Genomic DNA, 26,789 nt, shown 5'->3' on the forward strand with positions numbered 1-26,789 from the left:
AAATCCCCGCTCCCCTTTTCCATTAAAGTCCCTGTCAGTATGAGCTTATGGCAGAAGTAAGAGGACCTTCCCTAGCCCCAGATCTTCCAGTCAGTTTAACTCTGCATGTGCAAGACAAAATCTCTGTGGTTAATGCATCTTGGCCCATTTAGATCAGTGGCATCCACGTAATTTTTCATTCTTTTCTTGAATCCTAGCACAGTGGATTCTGCCAGTGCCTCAGGGGATAGAGAATCCCAAACATTAACTATCCTCAGGGGAGAAGAACCTCTGGAAGTGTATCATTGCACTAACTCCTTGGAGGGGTTTTAGTTTCCACTTGTTCCCTTGGTTCTGTTTAGTTGACATAAGGCAGATTTTTGCTCAGGTCTTTATAAGCTTCTTTTAATGTATTTGACACAACAGGAAGAGCCCTTGTGGTCTCTCAGCTGCAACTCTTTAGAGCTTAGAGGTGAGCTGCAGAGCTAAAGTGGAAGTGGAGTTAAACCCAGATTTCCACGCTGATGTCCCCCCACTAAACAAGCTACAGAAGTACTTGGCACTAAAATATCTTTGAGCTGCTCTTTATTAAATCTTCCTGCTTCGCAGGCGATACCTCAGAGCACATCACTGCCACAGCATCCGATATTTATGATGTTGCAGAATGATGCATTCTGGGATACCACCAGTGGATTAGGAAGCACTAAGAGATGTTATTGTGAGGCAGGGAAGAATTGAAACAAAGAACATAGTTAGTGTGTTATGGTGCCAAATGCTCCCTGCATCCTCATTAGGCTCAACTCCATTTGAACTCATGCTGTAGAGTTCCCCTTAAAAGTGGTTAGAGTCATAAGTGATTCGTGTCATTCTACATGTATTCTCTCTCACCGATTCCAGAGCAAACGTGCTCAATTTGTAAATCCAAAAATGACTCTTCTGTCAAACCTGCAAATTCCACATGGAAGAGGATAATTAAATTGTGCAGCTTCTGCCTCTCACATCATCAACACTAAACAAAAGCCCCAAAATCAGAATTCAGTTGACAATTCTGCTGCTCATGCACTAGGGAGAATGCAATCCTACTCAGTCTTCGAAAGGTATTTTGGCTGTACAGGGCGAAGAGGACTAAAACATGCTAATGTATTACACTCAGCAGGTATGGCTAAAATACACACGTGGAGCAGAGATGTTGAGTAGGGAAATTCATTTTTTTACTTAGTGGCTTTTCGGACCCTGGTTACTGAAAACTTTTCATTCCTAGCCAAGCCCTCCATGCCTGGGATCAGTTTAATAGATGTAATCTGGTCACCTCCAGAAAAGTACAACCCTATGGAGATAAGGTGTCACATAATACATGCCCTGTATAATAGTCTAAATCCCGTCTCTTATTTATTATACACCTTTCTGATCCAGCCTAGGACCCACTGGCATCTCTTTCTGTAACTGAACGTAGCATATATACCTCCATGTTACTAGATGCTTGAATGTCTAAGCCCTTTCTACAGCCAGCATCTTCTCTACAGCTCAGAGGGCCGAGTAAGTCTGAGTTTTGTCTTCTATGCCAGCTGCAAGCGACTCTGCTTCAGGTGTTTGATCATCCAACAATTACAACGTCTTTCTATTGCTCAAGTGGACACCCAGCACCCACCTGTGCTCCCTAGTCACAATAAATGGGCACCAGTCTTCAAACACACCCAACAAAACCAAAGTTCTTGAGTTGTCCAAAAAGCAGAGGAGAAACAGCAGAGAGAATTTAATTCTGTTACTTCAGATTTTTTGTGCCAAGATTTTGAGACTGAAATCCAAAGCCATAGGTCTCCGGAATGACGTGGGCAGGATTTCCCCAGCCATTAAAACAGCAGCTCCAAAAGTAAGCTTTTTGTTTTGTTTTCCCCCAAACTTTGCACAAACTTGACCTCAGCCAGAATTCCCTTTGTTCAAAGTCAAGAAACATCAATTATTTGGAGACAACATCACTGAGCTGGAGCAGATATATGCTCATCCATGTCTACAATTATATTTTTGTGGTTTGGTAAGGACATGTATGTGAGAGAGACTAAATGTTAAGATTTATAAAGTATCACTCCAAACCCGCTAACCATCCAGCTCAAAGGACATTTGCTAAAGTTCTCTGTCCCTTTCCTGCAACTGAGCTGGAAATAGGATGTGAAAAGCAGTCAGGGAAGGACAGGGCAGAGCAGACTGCAGGGTAACAGCAACAAAAATGCTCATTGAGTGAGGTGAGCAACACTGCATCCTCTGCCATCAATAAGATCTAGAAGGGAGCACTGTAAGGTCATGAAGTCCTTAAAGGATCATAGTCTTTACCCCACACGGTGTGGCAGTTCTCCAATATCCCTAACCCTTCTGAAGTGGCTGATGCTCAAGTCTTGACTTGAACATTTCCTGTGGAGATTTCACCACATCTCTGTGTACTAATTGATTTTATGGTTATAAAAGTTTTTCTTACTATTTAAGCAAAAAAAAATTTCCTCGCTTAATTTTATCATTGCTTGTCGCTGACATCCATTAAGGTTCCTTTAGTGAGCAGCAAACCTCAAAGCAGTTTGGATGAGCTCTGCGGGGTGGAAGCAAATCAAATGGGAATAACGGATTCTACTTCGTTTTAAATGTACTTCTTTTTGGTCCCTTTACTGTGTAATCTCAAATTGCTCAAATTTCCTTCTATGGGCACTGTTTCATACTGCTAGTATTTAATACAAGCCTGGTGATGGGGCTCTGGAAGGAATGCCAGTTGAAAAGGCTTAGTTTAGGAAGAAGATTGAGCTGCCTATATTCCTTCACCTCAATGTTTCTAGTGATACTAAACATGAAAACCAGATACTGCTTCTACTCTTGTGATTCTAGACAGTGACTGGACAACAGCTCTCATCACCCAAGGAGACACTTGTTAACACTACATCTCCCATGTGCCACGGTAACTCTAAGGGCTTCTCTGCATTGTGAGTTACTGCTCGGCCAGCCGTGGTGCAAACTTACAGAGCACTAGATTGCTGAGTAGTAACGTCCTATATCGACTCCGCTACCGCACAGTGAAAGTCCTGGAGTGTGGCTTAATGTATTATGGCTTGACAGCGTAAGGCCAGGTGGCCTGGAATCACCAACAGTTGCTTTAGTAAAGACAGAAGCACTGGCCTATATCTAACAATGGGATTCACTCAGAACTGAAAGCAGGGTGATTCTTAGCATTTTGACAGGTCTGTCAGATGTAAAGCTAGACATGAAAGACATTAGTGTGTCCTAAAATATCTTCCCAGGCCAGAGTGGCATCACCACTTTGCAAAATGATAAGACTGAATCAAAGCACGAGTGTGTTGTTAAGATGCACACAAATGTTACAATGCCCAGACACAATGAGTTTGTCCCACTGGAAAAACCTTGGAAGATGGCAACCATCATTATTATTAGTGCCAGCAATGCACTGGGCACATCATGGAAGAGTTATAAAACAATAATAGGGTCCTTGCCTCAAAGAGAATCAAATATAAATAAGGCGACATATAAATGAGTACTTTCTGTACGCAGAACACTTATGATTCACAGATCTCAAAGCACTTTACAAAGGTAAGTCAGTGCCATTATCTCTATCTTATAGAGGGGGAAACTGAGGCATTGAGAGGTTAAGTGACTCACCGATGGTCACACATAGAAATAGCATCCACTAGTGGGACTGAATGAAGGAGAAAGGAAAGAAATCACGCGGTCTAGTTTAAAATTTGTCTTGTTCATTCATGATTTTTTTCCCCCCAGAGTGTTTGTTGCTTTGTTTTCCATATTTTATTTCTTCTTTTATGGAACAAGTTTATGGGGTGGTGGAGAAAGGATTTTCTAAAGAGGAACTGGATGGAGCAGAGGCACATTCAGCCTGGAACAGGGAGGAGACAAAATATTTGCCACCGTACACTATGGCCAAAGGTGCAAGGAGGAGCAAACTTTAAGAAAATAGATAGGGGTTCCACAGCCCAAACCTGAGTGTTAAATAGATTCATTTATATTTATTACTATTAGTATGACCTCTGTGTCCTCAGGTGTGCACTGCATTTATTCATGCCTGCTCTATGCAGATAAATCAGCTGGTTCTCAGATACAGCACTGGTGGTGCTCTGCCCACGCCAGTGACCCAGATGAAGCTCATAAACTCTCCCTGGAGGAACTTGCAGGCTAAGCCTGAGATTTTCAAAATCACCTAGATGGTTTGATTGCCCAACTGCCATTAAGTTTAATGGGTATTAGGTGTCCAGATCCCCTTGGTGGCTTTGAAAACCTCCACCTAACTGGCACAAGAGGCTGCAGCATCACACAAACTGGAAAAGACCCAGTCCCATAGAGGTGTGTGGACATTAGAGGTGGAATACTTCCCAAAGCTGGTTGGGTTTCAGGAGCATTAAAAAAGGGGAAAGGACGGGGCTTGTCATATATTAATAAAAATGGTTCAGGCATAAAGGAAAGCACGAAAGAAGGTACAGAATGGGCAAAGGAACGCTCAGCTCAGGAAAAGCTGGGGCAAACATGAGGGAATGGGAAAGGTATACTAAAGGAAACGAGATAAAGGCTGGCAAAAAAGGAAGGAGAAACATGAACTCTATTAGCAGTAAAAGGAGTGAGAAAACCAGTGATGCATCTGGCAAGAGAAAGATGATCTTGACAGTGGCATTCTGATCAAGCTGCAGAGTTGGGAGATGGGGGAAGCTGGAAGGGAGGAGGTTGCAATAGTGAAATAAGATGGCTGAAGTCTTAGCAGTGGAGAGCATCAGAAGGGTGAAATCTGGAGATATGTGGCCTGATTCTCCTTCAAGACTAGTGTAAAAACCTCAGAACAGCCATACTGGGTCAGACCAGGGATTCACTTAGCCCAGTATCCTATCTTCCGAGAGTGGCCAATGCCAGATGCTTCCAAGGGAATGAACAGAACAGGCAATCATCAAGTGATCCATTCCCTGTCATCCAGTCCGAGCATTTAACATTCAGGAGCATAGGGACACTAAGAGCATGGGGTTGCATCCCTAACCATCTTGGCTAATAGCCACTGATGGACTTATCTAGTTCTTCTCTGAATCCAGTTATACTTATGGCCTTCACAACATCCTCTGGCAACAAGTTCCACAGCTTTACTGTGCATTGTGTAAAGAAATACTTCCTTTTGTTTGTTTTAAACCTGCTGCCTATTAATTTCATTAGCTGACTCCTGGCTCTCATGTGATGTAAACAGGAGCGGCGCCAGGGTTTTTGGTGCCGTAGGCACAGAGCCAGCTCTAGCCATTTCACAGCCCCAAGCATGGTGGCACGCCGCGGGGAGGGGCTCTGCCGCTCGCTGGTCCCGTGGCTCCAGTGGACCTGCCTCAGGCCTCCCTGCGGAGGGTCTGCTGGTCCCGCGGCTCCGGTGGATCTGCCGCAGGCGTGCCTGCGGATGCTCCACCGGAGCCACGGGACCAGCGGACCCTCTGCAGGCATGCCTCCCTGCATGAGCAGGGAGGCATGCCTGCTCATGCAGCCTGCTGCCCTCCCAGCAAAATGCCGCCCCCTCAAATCCTGGCGCCCTAGGTGACTGCCTAGCTCGCCTAAATGAAAGTGCCGGCCCTGGATGTAAATTGCTAAAACACGCTTTCTTATTCACTTTCTCCACACCCATTCATGATTTTAAAGATCTCTCTAATATCCCCCATTAGTTGTCTCTTTTCCAAGTTGAGTAGTCCCAGTCTTTTTAATCTCTTTGCATATGGAAGCTGTTGCATACCCCTAAATATTTGCATTGCCTTTCTCTGTATCTATTCCATATCAATAGATCTTTTTTGAAATGGGCAATCAGAAATTCATGCAATAGCTAAGATCTGGGCATATCATGGATTTATATGGTAGCATTATGATAGTTACTGTCTTATTATCTATCCCCTTCCTAATAGTTCCTAACATTGTTAGCTTTTTTGACTGCCACTATACATTGAGCAGATGTTTTCAGAAAACTATTCACAATGACTCCAAGATCTCTTGTTTGAGTGGTAACAGCTAATTTAGACACGATCAATTTGTAAGTATAGTTGGGATTATGTTTTCCAACGTGCAGTACTTTGCATTTATCAGCATTGAATTTCATCTGCCATTTTGTTGCCCAGTCACCAAGTTTTGTTACATTGCTTTGTAACTTTTTGCAGTCAGCTTTGGACTCAACCATCTTGAATAATTTAACAACATCTGCAAATTTTAGCACTTCACTGTTTGCCCCTTTTTCCAGACCATTTCTGAATATGTTGAACACAGGACCGCATACAGATCCCAACTTCCCATTGTGAAAATTGACCATTTATTCCTACGCTTTGTTTCTTATCTTTTAACCAATCCATGAGAGGACCTTCCCTTTTATCCTATGGCTGCTTAGTTTGCTTAAGAGCCCTTGGTGAGGGACCTTATCAAAAGCTTTCAGAAAAAGTCCAAGTACACTATATCCACTCGATCATCCTTGTCTACATGGTTTTTGACCCCTCAAAGAATTTAAATAGATTTCTGAGGCATAATTTCCTTTTATAAAACCTGTGTTGACTCCTTCACCAACAAATAGTGTTCATCCATGTGTCTGACAGGCAAAATGCTTGAAACTGGTACTGAAGTTAGGCTTACTAGCAGGATTGCCTCTGGAGCCTTTAAAAAAAAAACAACTCGGTATCCCATTAACTAGCCTCCAGTTATCTGGTACAGAAGCTGATTTAAGTGATAGGTTACATACCACAGTTAGTAGTTCTGCAATTTCATATCTGAGTTCTTTTAAAAGTCGAGTGAACACCATCTGATAAATTAAACCGAAGTCACCAGGACCAATTTGTTCCAAAAATAAAATAAAAAAGGAATGTCTCCATTGAAGCCAATGAGTGTTACACCAGATTAGTACCAGAGTGAGGCCAGAGTCAGACCCATTGTAGATGGAATGATGTCTTGGTTACGAAGAGGCAGTAATTCAGGCTGTAGTTTCCAGTAGGACCCAAGTGTGAAATTTTCCAATTTAAACACGCTAACCCCTAGTTTTAGCAAAAGAATTGTCTATATGTTCTACAAGGTCCCATAAAATAATCCATCTTCACAAATGCATTTCAGTAGAATTTTTATAGTGGTGGAATCAGATCCTCATTTGGTGTAAACTGGTGCAACTACACCGATTTCAATGGCATTACAACAGTTGAATCCAGACTATGGTTTGGATTCTGATCTTAGTTCTAGTGGTATAAAACAGGAGTAACTCTATTCAAGTCAAAAAAGTTATAGCAATGTAACTAAAGAAAGAAATTGGCCCGAAGTACCAACTTTCCCTTTGTAATCTCCCTGATACTTCATTTGTTGGTGTCTGTGTGGTACTATACTAGGCATTCCGGGTAGTAACAGTCATGCCTGGAAGACCAGAGATGACTTAAGACTGAGCAGCAACCTGTAACAAGGAGAACACAATTTTATGTGGTTCAGAGTTAAATGTGTGATCTCCACACACTAATCCATGTCACTTAGGCACATGCAAGTGGGAAATAATCAATCTCCAATCTGAAGCTGTCAGTAGTGAGTTATGCAGAGGCTTACGTTTTAGACAGCTGCCAATAAATAAAGCTGACCTTCACTTCCTCATTCTTGTGAGGAAGCGGGAAAAAAAGAAAATCCCTTAAGGAATTCCACCAAGACAAGAAAAGAAACAGGGAGAAGGGAAAATAAAACTCTCAGTTCTCTGGGAGAAAATGGTTCCAGCAACAGCTGTCTCACATTTACTCACTGACTCCTTGAATCATCTGCTATTGAGAGAGGTTGCCAAAGAAGATCAAGGAGAAAGAGAAACTCTGATATTCATTGCTGGTGCTATTGGGAAAATGCTAAATCCAAAACCAGTGAGCAGCTGAGAGGGAGCATGAGGATTTCAACCAGAAGAGAGGTCAGGAAGCAACAAGAGGGGAAGGGGAAAAAGGAAATTATGCACCACTGCTGCCAAGATGGTGACTGGGAGAAAGCACATGCTGTGGAGTGGGAGGGAAAGGCCACTCTCAGAGTCACTGAATATAGATCATGGTCTTCATTATTAGTGATGAATGTTTGTTCTTACAAGGAAGCCACGAAAAGTCAAGGAGGGAGGGACTAAATGGCTCAGGGGACTGGTAAAGTCATAGGGAGCTTTTCACTCCTACGCCACTGGTTTCAATCTAACCTGAGTCACTACTGGCCAAAAGGTGATAACCATCTGATGCCTTGTGTGAAATAAATTGTCAGGTCTCAGTCCAGTGCCAGGTTTCCACATGACTCAACATGCAATTACAAGTGGCACCCCTCATGGCAGTTTCAGCAGAGAATCCTACAAAGTAAATAGCCCATGAATTCCTCTCTCACCCTTTCACTAGCTGGTCCCAGGCGGTGAGGGCTGAATCACTGCCTCACTACTGAGAGTCAAGTCTTGCACAACTGCTGCCTGTATTGTAATTTTCCTCTGTTCCCATCTAGGGCTGTCAGTTCAGCACCTTTCACCAGCACAAAATTCCATTCTAAAGCAAAACAAAATCTAATGAGCATGTCAGAGTTTTAGATCCTTTTCATCTTTAAGTTACTCTGTAGGACACACCAGTGAGATGTTTTCTAAAAGATCTGCTCTAGTTCAAACAGGAATTACTTCAGAGAAGTTCTATTGCCTGTGTTATGTAGGAGGTCAGACTAGAAGATTATCAGCGTTGTCCTTTCTGGCCTTAGAATCTATAACAAAGACTGAGCTCAGGCCAGGTTCCAGAGAAGCAAAATCTTCCCCACTTTCTATGGACCTAATGGTCCCATTTCTGTCAGCTTCCAAGCCTGAGATGCTGAAATCCTCCTCCTCTTTGGCTCATCTGCTGTTTCCTTAAATAGCCTATTGTCTCATCATCTATGTGAAAACAGAGCAGAGCCTTTGGGGGGGTCCCAGACATCTTTTTCATGAGGCCAATCCACAATTTCATCCTTTGTCATGAAGAACAATAGAGCCAGAGCAATGTGTTTCCACTCTGCATATTCAGAATATGCGTCTCCTGTTCCTCCTGTGTAGAGTTTGCTTTTGAATGGCTTTCACTACTCAGGAAGAACTCTAATAGCTTAATTGTGATGATGCCAGATCTTTGTTTGGGGGAATTCTGAGTTGGTTTTATAGGCTCTGGGTTTGAGTACACTTGGAGGTGTGCAGCGCTGGGAGTTAAAGCTGTCTTCGTACAGCTGTGAAGGGAAAGCGCTGCAGTGTGGCCACACTGACAGCTACCAGCGCTTCAGTGTGGCCACGAGTGGTGCATTATGGGCAGCTATCCCAGCATTCAAGTGGTTGCAACGTGCTTTTCAAAAGAGGGGGGTGGGGTGGAGTGCGACAGGGAGCGTGGGGGAGACAGAGAGAGTGGATTTTTGGAGCTGACACTGTGTCAGCTCCCTGCCTTGCAAGTTCTAAGGACTTGAAGATACACAGCACCAACCTTCAATCATTTTAAAAGTTTCGACCCCTTCCCCCACCCCTCTCTCATTCACTAAATGCAAATAACCTTCAGACCAGATAAGCAGCTGCTCCAGAACGGACCACCCCTCCTCCCCCTCCGCTTCTCTCCTCAAGCGGACACTAGCTGTGGACATTCATCCCCCTGCCTGCCCCATTCACAACAAACAGTAGCTGTGTTTGTTTTTTAGGTAAGCAGCTCAGGGAGGCCTGAGTTCACAACAAAACAAAGTGTTATCTTTACTTAAAAAGCATGATGGGAAGGTTCCGGAGGTCAGTTACAGCATAGTAAGATTAATCACTGTTTACAATGACTCTTGCAGCGCTGTTCTCTTTCTTCCTCTCGTTGAGGTGAAGTACAGCCAGCGCTGTAGCCAGGGAGATGCAGCGCTGTATGTGCCTTGCAAGTGTGGACGGGGAGTAAGTTACAGTGCTGTAAAGCCACCACCAGCGCTGTAACTCTCAAGTGTAGCCAAGCCCTAAGAGAATTTCTGAGGAGGGAGTTAGAGAGCAATGGGTTGGAATCTACCTAAACCAGGAAGCTTTAAACTCTTCAGATAACTCATGCACTGAGAGATGCTATTAAATGCTCAAGTGATAGGAGACATTTCCCACCAAAATTGTCCTTGGAAGCCAAAAGGAGCTGTGAATTATTGGCAAAGTCTTGGTTATAAAGCTGTAGATCCAAGACCCAGAGTGAAGAGCTGCTCAGAAAGTGTGTTGTTGTTTTATTGTATTAAATCCAGACTCAGTCCTCTATTATCTCCCAGGCACATACAGTAAAGGCACAAGCTGGCTTGTCTAGTGCCTCCTTGGGCTCAGTCACCTCACCTCCTTAGTGAAAGCTCCAGATCCCCAGTAAAGCAGAGACATTCATATCCCTCTTCCTTGGCTTGCAAGGAAAGGAACTGCAAGAGCACTCTCTGAGCCAAGGCCAGGACTAGAGGGTAACAGTACTTCACACTTGAAAGATGAGATATGAAGCTTTATGTCACTGGCATTCTTAACTGAGAATCTTAATGCGTGGCATCAGCTTCCTTCTTTGCCTTTCACTCAGCATGGACCATGTTCACTTGGGATGCCGCCACTGATCCACTGAGAGACTTAAATGGGTGGACAGTGGCAATGGTAGGTATTTGAAGACTCCTTCAGAGTTAAGATAAGAACTGCTTGGGTTCAACCTGTTGGCGAGAACTCTGGAAAATGCCATTCCAGTTTCTGGACACAGGCTTTACAAAATTCGTAAGCAGGTGCATATCCCTGCTGCTAACCACATTTAAAAAAAAAAATAAAACAGAGGAAGCAAACACTTATCTTTCTTCCTCATGTCCCCTCCCCTCAATGCAAAAATACTTGACAAAGGCAATTATTTGTGCATTCCGTTCATTCACGGATGAGATAGTGAGTGAGTTCCCTCAGGCTCACAAGAGCTTCTGTGAATCATTAGATGCAATTTCTCAAAGGCCCAGCTGTACAAGATGAGATGTGTTACCATACACTAGCCCAGCAATGATTTATCATCCCAGTCATTTACAGTTTGAGACAAATAAAAAGATATACACAGAGGAGGCACTTGAGTTGACTTGGGATTGCTACAGCATATGGGTTTATTCAGCAGATCAGCTCAGTCAAGTTGGGACAAAGAATTAAAATCCGATTGAAAGTTGCCAGGGCTGTGAATTACTGCCAAACACGCGAGGTCACCCCAAAGCGCCTCCAGTGTAAGCAAACACAAGCTTCAGAAAGACTTCCTCAGTTAGGCTAATTACCAGAAAATGAGCGAGATTTAAGGCTGTCTTTTCTTTTTCTTACATGCAGACTACAGCACTCTAACCGTTGTATTCTCTCTGCATTTGGCTTCCATTCCTCAACTCCATCCTTTGCATCAGCGATTCCCAACCTCTTACTGGTATGCTAGTCTTTTGGGGCTGAAGTCCTAGTCTCCCCAGCTTCCTATTGTCATTACGGTTGCATTAGCACCGAGACCTCAACTGAGATCAGGGCCCCAACGTGATAAGCTCTGTACAAACACATAGTGAGACAGTGAATGCACTGAACAGCTTACAATCTAAATAGACAAGGAAAAGGGTGAATGTGGAAACAGAAGCACAGAGAGATGAAGTGTCTTGGCCAAGGTCACAGAGTAGGTCAGCGGCAGAGCTAGGAAATAGAACTCAGGTCTCCTGAATCCTAGTTGTGTAACGTGGACAGTAAGCCACTTGACTCCCTGAGCATCTGTACTGGGACTCACCTTCATGAGAAACAACCACATGAGCCGCTGTTGGTGACCAGTGACCATGTCCCACTCAGCTGTGCATGCTGCAAACTTCCACGGAGCTTGAACTACTTTTACAATCTCAAATTTAGCGCAGCCCAAGATCCACTGAAGTTTAGCGTATGCACAAGCTGAATGGGAGGTCAGGGGCAATGGCTGATGTAAACAAGGTTTTAGGACCTAATTGTATATTACCCTCCTTATAGTAGCCAGGCAAAACCCAATGGAGACTTCACTCATGGAAGGAATTTTGGGTCGTACTATAAGAATGGTAAACTAGTACAGTGCCAATATGTTTAGAAACCATGGCTTAACACAACCGCTCACAAGGTTTCTCCTCATCAGGATGGCTGTTTCATTAGGAAGAGGCAGGTCATGGCATCAGTTTATAATCCCCATAACCAGAAAGTCAGTAATCTCTCTTTCTGAGTTCTTCCTCTATACTTTGAACAGGAAATATCTGTGCTGTGGGGTAACAACTGGTAAATGTTGGCTTATTAATGGCTTTTGCTATAGATCATTTACTCCATACTCTCTGCATTATGACAGAATTGACCTTAAAAGCATTACAGAAGCTCCTGGGGCTTTTATGCTATTGGCACTTAAATAGTACGGTAACAGGCACCCAATAGATGACATCAGTCTAGGTTAGAGTGTGAGATTACTGAAAGCCTTTCATTAATAAAGCAAGACTCGGTTTTAAGGTAAGGCACAGTAGCTTTAAATCAGCATTGATAGCAGTGACTGACTGTAGAATGTGTGAGATAAAAAAATCTATGTGGGGAAGCTGACACTACTTTGGTTGATCCAGGTGAGGAAAATGGACTTTATACACTGTGTAGAAGTACAAACCACCCTTTTCAAAGATGCCTGGTGTTTGGCATTGTTGGCTAAGCATGCTTATACCTGGAATCTTGTCCTCTCTGCAGCATAGACCTGGTAGTGAAGCATGGCCTGTAGGACCTTCTTATGGCCATCCGGCACCAGGCAAACAGCCCCGAGGATCTCCAGCACAGCGATTTTGGTCTTGATGTTCTCAGTCCGTAAGCTCTGGGAGATGATATTGATACTTTCTGGATGGGCCAGCACATGTGCCCGTCCCTGGGAGTTGTTCATCAGTGCCTTGATACACCCTATAACGGATGTGTGTATGCGGCTCTCTGAGGTCTCATAGTCCATGCTCTTCAGGAAGTTCAACAAACAGGTCAGGCCATCCAGCTCAATAAACCTGGTCACAAACCTGAAGGGAAAGGGAGGAAAACAGAATTAAGGCAAATTGTACAATAGGCATCAAATTAATAGACTATGGAACTATGATGCTAAGAACAGAGCAAGTGGTAGCCTAGATAACTCCAGATGATTCCAGATAACATGTCGCAAACAGACAGTCAGTCTTGTTGTCATGGTCATTTTCCAATTTAGGTAATTGCATTCTGTCTGCTTCAAATCTCACCTTTTGTTTGCCCTGTCCTATGTGCTTGGACAATGTTACTGTATAATAACTACCACGTTCAACCACAATGGTTGCTGCATTTCAATGGCTGGTGAAAAGATTCCTATATACTGGGAAATCTATAGGGCCCACTGTCATAAATAGATAGCTAAGGGTTAATGTCTCTTTCACCTGGAAAGGGGTAACAAACAACACCTGACCAGAGGACCAATCAGGAAACAAGACTTTTTCAAATCTGGGTGGAGGGAAGTTTTGAGTATGAATCCTTTATTCTTGGTCTGTTCTCTTTCTGGGCTCTGAGAGTGACCACAGGAATTTCCAGGCTTTCTAATCTTCTGTTTCCAAGTTGTAAGTACAAGGACACTAAGACAATAGGTTAATATTGTTTTTTTGTATTTACACGTGTGTAGTTGCTGGAATGTGTTAAATTGTATTCTTTTTGGATAAGGCTGTTTATTCATTTTTTCTTTTAAGCAATTGACCCTGTATATTGTCACCTTGATACAGAGACTATTTTGTGTCTTTTTCTTTCTTTTTATATAAAGCTTTCTTTTTAAGACCTGTTGGATTTTCTTTTCAGTGGGGGATCAAGGGGATTGAGTCTGCAGCTCACCAGGGAATTGGTGGGAGGAAGAAGACAGGGGGGAAGAGAGAATCTCTTTGTATTAGATTTACTAAGCCTGAATTTGCATAACCTCTGGGTGAGGGGAGAGAAATATTTGATTTCTCAGTGTGGTGTTTCAAGGACTTGAAGCAGGGGATCTCCTAGAGTACCGAGGGCAGGGAAATCTGGGAGGAGGTAAAGAGGGAGAAGGGAAGTGGGTTATTTCCCTTTGTGGTGAGACTCAGGGCATCTGAGTCTTGGGGTTCCCCAGGGAAGGTTTTGGGGAGACAAGAGCGAGCCAGACACTGGAATTCTGGCTGGTGGCAGCGATATCAGATCCAAGCTGGTAATTAAGTTTGGAGGTTTCATGCTAGCTTCTCATGTTCTGAACTCTAAGGTTCAGATCTGAGTAGGAGAGTTATGACACCCACACCTACAGTCCTGGATCAGGCAAAACTCCAAAAATGGCTTGTATGATCTCTGCTGGCAGAAGATGTGCTTAAGGAGGGAGCAGACTCAATGACCACCATGGATACCACCAGGGTCTGGCATGAGGACACAAATAGATTAGATATGTAGACAGTGAATTTTCAGAAGGAACAGCATGGAATAAAGCAGTGTTGGAACACGTTTTGGGTCACTTTTCAAGTCACTGGGGTTCTGTGTCAAACTTTTATTATGAAACCAGGTAAAATATGCCCAGTTTCAGATGAAGATCATGCACTAATCTGGATGGATACAACATAGAAAAAGCCCAAGGAGAGGTCTATAGTTTCATTCAAACCAAAAGATAAAAACCACGATGAGTCAGTTCATTCCTGGAATTAATCCTCTGAAGTTAACTGAGTCCATTGAAGTCAGTGGAACAATACTGGGAACAAATTCACCCCATTGGTTTTAGTTAAATTTCATTGTGAGTTTCCAGCAGGCTTAATATTTTGGGGTCCTACGCAAAGTGAGGCGAACAGGATCCCATCCAGTTCCCTGTCCAACTTGTGAACCCTGAGCAGCTCCAACTGGGTGTGTCATTGCTTTCAGTTCTCGTCTCTGTGCACAAGAACGCTCCTGAACCTCAATTATGTGTTAGTATACAATGCACATTAGAAATAGGTCAGCTAGTCCTGTGGTTGGTACTCACCTTTACCACACAGGAAATGTCATGGTCTACCTGAAAGTTGGGCCAGATATACTAGACAGCTTGCCAACCTTCAGCTTACTTGGACCAACAGTTCTGAGCAGAAACCAAGAAAAACCTGGTGGTTTCAGATGAGTTTTGCTTCAAGGTTTGTTCAAACCTGAACTTCAAAGCAAATTTTAGAAGGGACCAAAACACACATGCACCAACAATGAGAAGAGAGATTTCATTATCTCAGCTCAGCAAAACTGCTAAGTTTCACATTGCTCTGATCACAAATTACTTGTCTTTTGGGTACACCATCCTAACTATCTATATGAGCCACAGGAAGAGAAGCTCCTCTCCCCTCAGGTAGATGGAAAGACCATACAGAGTGCACCAGGAATTCAGTAAGATACCGAACACCCTTTGTTATTCTAAATGGTTGCAAGAAAACTAACGAGTAGTTCAGGGTCTGTGACCCATTCGGTTGCTGGCCTCTCTGCCGAGACTGCAATTTTGGCAGTCATGGCCAACTGTGGTGGTGCTGTGTCTGTCATACAGGTGTTCACTGAAAACTGGATTGAGACCAAAATCATTTTGTGCATACTAGCAGATGGCCATGAAATGATCACTTTTAGATGTTTTGTCAGCTGTGGCCCAGAAGGGCTTGACATTTTCTCCATTTTCTAGTCTGAATAGGATGGTACAACACATATCAGCTCTGAATCCTAACGTATTTACTTCCAATCTATTTATTCATGATGACTGTTGCCAAGTTCCTTCGTGAATCCAAGGGCTTGCCAAACTCATTACCAAAACCCAGAAGCAAAAACATTGCCATCCTCATAGCTCCAAGGCTAAGGGGAGGCTAAGAGACTGACACCACCCTGAGGAGACAGCATTCTCCAGTGGTTCAAGAAAATCACTCAGAGCCTGTTCAGTCAAGGGTTTCTGAATTCCACTTCCAGTCGGAGCACTGGCTATTGGTGCGAGACATACAAGTCACTATGACTTTCATGTACCTCTGCCAGCCCAGCTCTGCAGACCAGGTGACAAATAATTTGTGAAAGGCACAGTGACATTCTCACAAGCACAATACCCAAATAAATCTAATGGCAGAGAAACATTGCTAGGATTCCTAGGGTGAGGTCACTCCAGCAGGAGGGTAGGTTCAGGAAAGAGATTGATGTCAGAGACCTTGATTAACGACGAAGTTTCAAACAATGTCGGGATTTTCCTGTATCCTATCTGGTCCAGAGAGCAAAACGCTAATCTCTGTTACTCAATAGGAAGCAAACTTGACTACCTCCCCATCTCAGCTGACATCAGATGTAGGAATAAAGCTATGATTGTCACTGTCCCTTGTCAAAACACTTAGTGTCCTGGGAGTCCAGCTCATGAGCTAAATGTCATTCTCACTGTGTATTTATTTGTCCGGCATGATGCATGCCAGACAGAAATGGGAGAGTTCAGCTCCTAGGCTGAATGCTATTTATACCACCACATTTGCTTAGTGCCTTTGTGCATATGTGTACATAGGCGCACGCGCGCGCACACACGTACATGCTTGTGCATGTACAAGGCATCCAGTCGAGTTTCTAGGGAAGAGTGCCATCTTCACTGTGTTCTGTGTGTGTACAATTAGCCTCCCACATGCCACATGAGGGCCTTGTTTTAGATGGAGATTTAAAGGTGTGATATCAGAACATGTTTGCTAATGTGCCGTGTGTAACACATTCTAAAGTTCCAGCATAGACAAGGCAGCATGTGCTTTAAATAGGTGCCATATTGGTTGCATTAAACCCTAAGCTCCCTGCAGGTTTTTGCTTGACCAGCGTCACTCACGTTAAAAACAGGGTTCTACACTGGGGTTTTAAAACATTTTAATTTGAATATTAGCTAACGTAGCCTAACAATATGCCTTTCATCCTAATGTAGACAGGGCCTATGTGGCAGTGACTTTCCCCATGGCTGTGTCTTATTCTCTGATCTATCCCTGTACAGATTGTGCTGCAGCCTCACTGTGAGAAATGACACAGCTTGGGAAAGACAGAAAGAACAAACTGAGGGGAAAGGAGAAGGGGGGCACGTGGGGAGGGCAGGATGTTCCCACCCTACTGACAGTCAAGACGATGTTTCCCAGGCTAGCTACAGCAGTGGCCTTTGGATCAGGAGGCATTCACAACCCTGACAAACCTTGGACCTCTGCCCTGCCTGAAATTCAAAGCAGAATAGGCTGCATTTGCTGGATAGATTAGTGATCAGCTAAAGTACACACGAGTGACACATGGCTAAACCAAGCCAAAATAAAGAGAGCCCGACCTCCACGTATTTTAAGACTGGGTAAAATAGGGTTGGAGCAGGGTAGATAATTCAGATTAAATAAGATCTTTCTCGCCTTGCCCTCAAACTTGAACCAAAACTCTCCCAAGATTCCAAAAAGTTGGGTTAACTTCTCGTGCCCCTCACCAACTTTCATTTTCACTGTGCTGCTGCACTTCCATATTTAAGTGCTGAAATACGAAGAGCAAAGCTGTTCTCTCACAGATTCTAGTAATAACCTTTGAGGAACTTTAAATTAGAATCAGTTTCCTTACAATACATATTTTCTTTAATGTAATGGTTGTTCCTGAGCACTGGGATGCATGCAATGGCTTATTTTCATATAGCTGCTTCCGAGAACCATGCACCTATTCGTTATTGTAGGGATGCTTCTGAGCACTGAGACAGACACACTGGTTTATTATAAATGGAATGTCTATTGCACTTTCATCTAAAAGCAGAGTGCTTTAATGAATTAAGCCTCACAAAGATGCCAGAGATGCAGGTGTGTATCTTTTCAAATTTTACAGATGGGTATCCCAGTTAAAGGGATGCCGTTCTACAGTATTAGAAAGTACATATCCACATGGGGACACTTTGTTCAGTGACTCCTCTTACAGAGCTGCCTATGGGTAAGCAATCAAGGCACACTCATCAGTATCTTGTTCCCCTTGCAGAAAGATTCTGTTCATTCCATTTGATACAAGTTTCGATTTTCATTTGCCATGTTGCTTGGGGATCTAATGAAAAGAAGCAGCCTGGAAAATGGGATTCATCTCCAAATTCAACTAAAAAGACTGGTATCTTGAAGGCCTATGTACAGATCCCTTCTGTAAGCAGCTCTGATGTAGCTGTGGCTCCCTCACATCCTCTTCATCAAAGAAGGAATTGGCTTGCTGATCGGGCATTGGCACAAGGCCCATTTGGCAGCTAACCAATTGAGTCATTGGAAATTAGTTGAGACACGGACTTAACTAAAAATTTGGCTTTGCTTAACTATGGGAAAAAAGGGTTCTAAGCCACAGTCAGCAGTTTAAGAAGGAACGCTTCATGTGACAGTTCATTGATGCTGGTGTAGATGCTTATTATTATAAACAAATTAAATGAATGCCTCTTGTCAGAGGAACCCAGCTGAAGCAGCACAGGACTGGTTGAGAAAGCCCTGAAAAATCTGATCTTTGGCTGAAGACACTTCCTTTACCCCACTCACATTCCTCCCCCCCCCCCCGGAAGATTGGGGAGTGGGATCTTATTGGAAAGGCCTTCTTGAAGGATAGAAGGAAACTCATTGGTGGCAGTGAATATATGTTTGAGCTGGACACTCAAGCCCATGGAGATGTCTCACTCCACCGCTTGCTGCCATAAGCGTACTCAGCTGACATGATGAAAATCTGTCAATTTCATTGAGTACACTCCAACATAGATCTGCAACAATGCAAGGATTGATTACATTCTTTCACAGCAGCTATTGGCATGTGGATTGAAACACCAGCACCTAGCCTAAGAGTGGGGAAGTTGTGGCAAGCTGCCATGTTTCCTGTTTATTCTTGAAGTCAATTTGCATTGTATTGTGTTCTTTGCTGTGCGAATAGAATACAGGCAGTCAAGATTAGATGGTCACTTGCAAGCAGGTTGTCCACAGATGCCAACAACATCCTTCAAATCATTTCGCCACTTTCAGCTACACTGCCCTGAAACTCATCACAGAGGAAGTACAGTACTTCCTGTGAAGTTCTGTCAAAACTGCCAAAAAGGATTCTGGGTTACATTAGATGAAAGTCAGATGACAAGGGGCTGAATATGGATTGAAATCATGAACAAGTTTGAGAACATCATTCCAGCAGGTCAATAAGTCATAGTCTCCCTTCTCCACTTAAAAGCTGCATGCTCATCCAGTACCTGAGCATACACTCATCCAGCCCGAGGAAGACCAAAGGCTAAAGAGATGGGCCATTTGCTTGCTGCCTCAAAAAGAAGATGTGAGTGCATAGAGGTTCCTTTACGTTCAGAGTGCAACACAAATAGATGTTCTGGAAGATGTTTCACCAATTCTAATTGGTGGCTATACTTAGGAAAAACCCTGAGTAGCCCAGGGGCATTAGGTTTGTCAGTGTTCCTGTCTGGCTTATAATCAAGACAGGCCCAAATCACAATACCAGCTCTGCATCCGGATTCGCTTTCCTAAAGCTCAGATCTGAAGCCTCTTATCTGCTGTTGTCCCCACTCTAGTTATAATTAGAGAGGTTCCCAAACCAAAATCCAAGGCCTGAACATTCCTGAACTTGATTCCAAAACTAGAGCCAGCTCTGGACTTTTCAAGTGGCCAGCCTCTCTCTGTAATGGGACAAAATAAATCCCTGGATCCAAAAAACTCCATAGTTTGAGGGATTGAAACCTGAATCCAGAATTCCCAGCATGTCACGAAGCACTCAGAATCACAGAGCTCTTTCAAGAGCGAGGCCTTGTAGGAAGGCTGCACTGGCAACAGAGTCTGCTTTTTAGATGTTCCCTTCATATCCCTGCAGAACAGAGAACAAGCGTCATAATAAAAGTTGTTTTTGCTCTGGAAAGCAGGTAGCTAGCACCCTAGTGAATTCTTAATGGGGCCTGTATCAAGCAAAGCAAAGAACATTGGGTTCTTTCTGCTCAGATTAACATATTTCCCACTCTCTGGATTTTTCCTGAGATAATGTGACATTAGCTGCTCTCTCATGCTGCCCCCACTTGACATACATAGCAGATTATTAGAGTGTTTGAGGGGCCAGACTCAGATTTATGGATGACATGGCAAACAAGACACTTTTTGTTGCTCTCTTACAGGGTCACGTTTTCAGGAGCTTTGAGTGGACTATTCTTCCTCCCTCCATTGCAGGAAAGCAAACAAATCCTGACAAGAGAGGACTGCCTTCCTGTTACAGTTACAATGATTTAGGATTTGCCATCATGAATCAAGCCACTGGTCCATCAACGACTTCATCCTGCCTCCCCCAGGGACTAAAACCTGATGCTTTGGAGGAAGCTGTGTACGCATGCACATGCACCACCCAGCCAGCTGTACAACTCTCTGCATAAAGGGAGAAAACCTCTATTTCAATTATTGCTCCCAGGTGCTTGGTTTGGTTAATTGGAACATGCTCCAGAATTATCGCTGGTGTAACTGCATTGATCACATTCAATTTGACCTTTTACTAAGTCTACACGTCTATATAATTCATGCTCACAAAAAAATGTTGCAACAACATGAAGGGCAGACATGCAAAACTCAGCCATTTGGCTTTGCAGGAACACGTGAGAAAGAGATTATTCTCAATTGCCATCCACCTGGGTTCCCAACTCTCTTGGAGGTAGCATTCACAAAGGTGGATGGTTTGGTTTCAGTGGGAGTTAGTACCTTTGTGGTTCCTCTCTTGGTGTCACTTGGAGCTTTGGCTTCAGAACTCACCATGGAACTGTCACACTTCACCAGGGTACGTATTGAAGCCCCAGGAAACTGACTTCTGCATGGTTTGGATGCAGATATATCAGTCAATCTCAGGCTTATGTGAAATGTTCATGAGCTTTTTGACCAATCTTTCTATTTCCTGAGATCACACCTGTTATGGATCTGTTTTCTATACACTGTGCTTTCCAATGTAAAGAGTCTCTAAAGGTAGCCAGCTTGTTATTATTCAGTATTGCTGCACCCAACAAACAAAAGGTGACCTTAGATTTCTGAAGGTGCAGTACATAAATATACAGAAAAACAAACAAAAAGCTAACTTAAGAAGACAAGCCTAGAAGACACCTCCTAGATCTGCTATCATAGACAAACCCATCATATAATCAAACATCTTGCTACATTCTCATAGCTACATGCATCACAGGAACAAAACCCCACACCAGCTGCATGTCAAATTACTTGGATGCTTCATACTCAGCACTTTGAGTTGCTTCAGATAAGGGATATTTGAATCGAACAAAGTTTGAGAGTTAATACTGACATGCCATCCTTAATTCAATAATATATGCGGGATACCTCACGCCATGTGGTCTAGAATCTGATTACCACAATTTTCACTTCTGTCTTCAAAGAACTTCTTCAGGTTTCTAACAATGCAACTTGTCTATTCTTTCCTGCAGGCACGTTCGTAACTCCTCACATGCACCTGGATGGAGTGTTTAGAGGTGAAGGTTGCAAGGTCCCCTATCAAAATTATGAGCTACCAAATGCTTTCTTTGAAGATGAAACAACTGGGTACCTGCCCACAATCTGCTGAGGGGTCTCTCACTGCCACTGTTTCCTGTGTCAGATATAGCCCTGTGAAGGAGTGGGTAAAAGAGGAGATGAACAACAATTACCTCATGGGTTGAGTCCGCAGAGCTGTTTTCAAGTCTTCAACTATTTTATTCCTCATTTCTGTTTCTTCTTCATCAAAAGCGTACAGGGTCTGCATCTGTTTGGAAAACAGAGAGACGGTTACAAAAGCCAGAGCTGCCTGATGGAAGGTCAGAGAAAACAGACTGCTAGACAGCGCAGAGGTTGTCCATAAGAAATATTCTACCAAATCACTTAGAGGTGCTTGCTGCTTCCAGCTGCAAAGCCGAGTCCAGCTGAGACTGCTTCTATTCTTGTGGATTGGCAATAGTGTATAACCCAGTGTTCTCAGATTACCAGAGGAAGTTACAGATGCCCTCACAAAATAATGTTCCTGTGTCTTATTTGGGATGTTCACTGCAATATGTCTGAACAAACAATTTAACTCTCAACATTCCTAACAGATAGGTATTCGAGGGAAGTTATTATTCCTCTCTATTCAGCACAGGTGAGGCCACATCCGGAGTACTGAGTCCCGTTTTGGGTCCCCACTACAGAAAGGATGTGGACAAATTGGAAAGAGTCCAGCATAGGGCAACGAAAATGATTAGGGGGCTGGGGCACATGACTTATGAGGAGAGGTTGAGGGAACTGGTCTTATTTAGTCTGCAGAAGAGAAGAGTGAGGGGGCACTTGATAGGAGCCTTCAACTACTTGAAGGAGAGTTCCAAAGAGTATGGAACTAGGCTGTTCTCAGTAGTTGTAGATGACAGAACAAGGAGCAATGGTCTCAAGTTGCAGGGGGGAGGTCTAGGCTGGATATTAGGAAAAACTATTTCACTAGGAGGGTGGTGAAGAACTGGAGGAGGTTACCTATGGAGGTGGTGGAATCTCCATCCTTAGAGGTGTTTAAGGCCTGGCTTGACAAAGCCCTGGCTGGGATGATTTAGTTGGGGTTGGACTAGATGACCTCCTGAGGTCTCTTCCAACCCTAATCTTCTATGATTCTATAATTCTATTGCTGTGCCAATTTTTCAGACAAGTAGACCAAGGTACAAAGAGGTTAAGACCTACATTTTCAGTTGTATTCACTAATTCTGGTGGCAGAGTTTTTTGGGTGTCCAGGTCAAAGGCCAGTACTCCTGAATTAGTCCCACCCAGCTCTTCTGCTGACTTGCTATATGACCTTGGGCAAGTCACTGAGACCCACACTTTCAAACTTGGATGCATAAAGCTAGACATCTAAATTCAGAGTCAGACACTTGAAATGGGTAGCCTGGTCTTCATAGATGCTAAGCACACGTAGGTCTCAGTGAAGTCAATTGGATTTGTTTAGTGCTCAGCATTTCTGAGAAACAAGCCACTACATTTGAACATTTTGGCCTATATCTTTCTCTGCTTCAGCTTCCCTAATTGTAGAAGGTGGATGATCACTCCTACCTTATTGATAGGGGTACCATGGGGTTTCACAAAACAATGTTAATACTAGGAGAACCTCAGCTCTCAACTCAGGGTCTTCTTGAATAAATACCTTGATTAAACAAATATTATCCAGCACCTACAATCATGACCCATTACAGCAGAATACTAGTGTCTTTATGGTAATAGTTCAGCAAGGAAGTCCCAGAGAAAAAAACCTCCTTTCATTAGAACATCTCTTAACTCTCCCCCCACTCTTCTTCCCCAAACTCTTCTATGTTGCAAACCATGCGGTGCCAACGCATGTCAAATCCTGAGGGTGGTCACTTGGCTAAGAGCCATGGCTGTTTTATGCTACACAGCTGGTACAGGGAGCTGTATTTAACTCTAGGGGTCCTCCTTCTGATCCACACTAAAGTCAAATTCACTCACTAACGGAGCAAGATATTTCCTGCCCTAATGGAATGACAGAGTGCTACTGATGGAAAATGAGCTGACAACGTTTTATCTTCTGCCAGCATCCCCAACAGCCAGAAACATATACTGAAACACTCAAGCCAAGCCATATACAATCCCCTCTTCAAAAAAATAAATAGAAACCATGAAAATGCATTGTGGAATCTCAATGGCAGATTCCTGGGGTGGGTTTTGGTGCTTGATTTGTAGTTCCTTGGGTGAGGGCCCATAAACATTCCTTTGAAAGGCTCCCATTTTTACAATAGCTTACTTTCTCCTCTGACCCATTGCTGGAAAGAGGCACATGGATGGCAGGAGGGTTTTCAAAGGTATTTTGTTGAGAGTGGAAACAGCCTGTTTCCAAGTGAAACAAACATAAGTAATCCTGCTTTTGCAGCAGATGGTTAATTACAGAAAACCCCTTTCTGGAAGCTATGAGCAGCCAAGAGCCCTTCACTTCTCTCACAGCTACACAAAGCTAGGAACATGACTCCCTGTGCCTCCTCTAATAACAGAAGGGTCAGATGTCCATATCATGAAATTACAGTCTGAAAGTTACAGAAAACAGGATCACACTAGGAGAGAGGGACGGGAAACTATTGTGTTTGGGGATCACTGTTTGTGGCTGCATTTCATTGTTATGTTTGGTTGGAAAATAGTTTTTCTGAACTAAAAACTGCATTAAAGGGATAATGTTGGCCTAGCTTAAGACTCCATATTAGTAAATTTTATTCCACAGACAGAAAGGAGGCGCAAACTATTGCAGGAGCTTCAACCAGCCTGAGATACTCCATGCACAATTACAGACAGACTATTTTTGTATGTTCAGAAATGTTGATTTGAACGCATCAGGGAAATCTGACATCCAGTACCTGGTCTGCACTGATTAGTCTGAGACTGCACATATGTGCAAAAAACTATATACAAGGAATTGTGTGTTCAAAATGACAGGCAACCTTAAAAGCTACTTTTGGAAATTTGGCTCAGTGTGAATAGAAATATTTTAATTTAAACTGTATTTTGTTTAAAATACAAGGGAAAAAACTCTCCCTCATCCTCCTGTGCCCTGAAATACTAGAAATCCAAACACAGCAGCCTAATGCTAGTGCATGAGAGCCAGAAAGCAAAACTGACTAGAAGCGGAAAATGAACTGACCTCCCTACTTTCATTTGCCAAGCTAAGTCAGATGGAATAAAGGAATAAATAACAGAAATAGTACTAAAAAGAAGTACCAACTGGATTTTCAGAATTTTATAATTATGGTCCAAGTTCCTGATTTTGATCTCACCAGTACCATTTTTACAATCTGTTACTCAGCTGAGTTCAATGAAATTACTTCCGATTTAAACAAGTATAAGTGGATCAAAATCAGGCCCTATGTCATAATTAGAGTATGGCCATTTATTATTGTTATTAATGTGACTATTATCTCTGGGCAACATCCCTTTAAAAATATTCAAAGAAATGAGCTTAGGTGGAATTCAAACTGCCATGACATCTCTGGAACTGGATTAGGGATGATCCAAGAGCAGACATTATCAATTACAGAATTAAATTTAAAAAAAACAAACAAACGTAAGATGCTCTAAGCAAACAATGGTTTAGAGCAGCATGAACCAGATGGGAGATGGAGTCATCCTCCACCTGTTAGATTTTGCTGAAAGATATATTTTCTTTTATGTCTTATGAAGCTGTTTTGCCCTGAGCAAATGATTTCTGAGCCAGAGAAAAGAGCCTGGTAACAGCTGTATTTATTAATCTTGACCCCATCTCATGCTCTCAACACAGCTATCACGCCAAAGAGCTGCATGTGCAGCTACTGTTCACCAGCAAGCCCTTCTGTACAAGTGCAGATATAGCCAACATCATAAAAGCAACATGGTGGTGGTCAAAAGTAATCTTCCTTCTCCCCAGTAAAGCGAGGATTGCATTTATTGAGGCTGCCAAGCAGACAGTGTCACAGAGAAAAAGAGACAAGTCTCTTGATATGTGCTAGAAATAGGGCAGCTGCTATATCCTACAAAGAGAAGTTTCATGACTTGACAAATCAGCCAAGATGACGACCACTCTGATATTTAGAATTGTGTACGATTTTGTGTCTGCAGATAATCACTGGTATGATTTGTTGCACTTGTTGTCAAGTTACTGGATTTACAGACACAAAATTACAGGTGTAGAACTGAAGGCCACTCTTCTATGTTAGGTAGCATCAATGGTTAGCTCCTTTTCTTCCAGGGATTGATGCAGAAGCTATTCCATTTTGGACTAGTTGGTATTATCCTTCCAATTAGACCATCTGAAAGACAGCTCACACAATTATAACAGGGGGCCTGACAGTCAATAAAGTTATATCGACAAACACAGTATAAAACTGGTGAGAGGATCATAGAAATGTCAGTCTGGAAGGAGCCTCGAGAGGTCATCAACTCTAAGCTTCCCCACTGAGACAGCACCAAGTAAACCTAGACAAGGGGTGGGCAAACTTTTTGGCCTGAGGGCCCCATCAGGATATGGAAATTGTATGGCGGGACATGAATGCTCATAAAATTGGGGTTCGGGAGGGGATGAGGGCTCTGGCTGGGGGTGCGGGCTCTGCGGTGGGGCCAAAAATGAGGGGTTTACTGTGCAGGAGGGGGCTCTGGGCTGTGGCAGATGGGGTGAAGTGTGGCGGGGGGTGAGGGATCAGGCTGGGGATGAGGAGTTGGAAGTGCAGGAGGGTGCTCCAGGCCAGGACAGAGGGGTTTGGAGGGCAGGAGGAGAATCAGGGCTGGGGCAGAGGGTTGGAGCATGGGGGGATGCCTTAGGGGTGCAGGCTCTTGGCAGTGCTTACCTCAAGCAGCTCCTGGAAGCAGCGGCATGTCCCCCACTCCAGCTTCTACAAGGAGGCATGGCCAGGCATCTCTGCTGCATGCTGCCCCATCCGCATTCACCGCCCCTGCAGTTCCCATTGGCCATGGTTCCCGACCAATGGGAGCTGCAGGGGTGGTGCTTGGGGCAGGAGGAGTGTGCGGAGCCCCCGACTACTCCTATGTGTAGGAGCCGAAGGAAGGACATGCCACTGCTTCCAGGAGCCATGTGGAGTGGCCCCCGACCCTGCTCCCCAGCTGGAGCACTGGAGTGGGAGCTCGAAAGCCAGATTAAAATGACTGGCAGGCCAAGTCTGGCCCATGGGCCATAGTTTGCCCACCCCTGATCTAGACCATGCCTGACAAATGGTTGTCTAACCTGTCCTTAAAAACCGCCAGTGATGGGGATTCAACAACATCCCTTGGAAGCCTATCCTTAGGCCTGGTCTACACTGTGGGGTGGGGTGGGGGAGATGGGGAATCAACCTAAGATATGCAACTTCAGCTACGAGAATAGCATAGCTGAAGTCGATACATCTTAG

The 26,789-nt window shown here is 43.6% G+C and overlaps 1 protein-coding gene across 5 annotated transcripts in view; it reads right to left on the bottom strand.

Annotated features, from left to right (window-relative positions):
- Window positions 1-26,789, bottom strand: part of DAAM2 (dishevelled associated activator of morphogenesis 2) — a 278,539-nt gene that overhangs the window by 93,103 nt on the left and 158,647 nt on the right. For 4 of the 5 annotated variants that reach the window (XM_050948443.1, XM_050948438.1, XM_050948439.1 and 1 more), the window contains 2 exons: window positions 21,570-21,664; window positions 12,642-12,975 (listed from right to left, as the gene is read on the bottom strand). In XM_050948443.1, coding sequence (XP_050804400.1) covers window positions 12,642-12,975; window positions 21,570-21,664 — 429 coding nt within the window. The remainder of the gene's footprint in view (window positions 1-12,641; window positions 12,976-21,569; window positions 21,665-26,789) is intronic. The other variant, XM_050948442.1, reaches the window with a different exon arrangement.

The sequence above is a fragment of the Gopherus flavomarginatus genome, chromosome 4, assembly GCF_025201925.1.
Source record: "Gopherus flavomarginatus isolate rGopFla2 chromosome 4, rGopFla2.mat.asm, whole genome shotgun sequence".
Lineage (NCBI taxonomy): Eukaryota > Metazoa > Chordata > Testudines > Testudinidae > Gopherus > Gopherus flavomarginatus.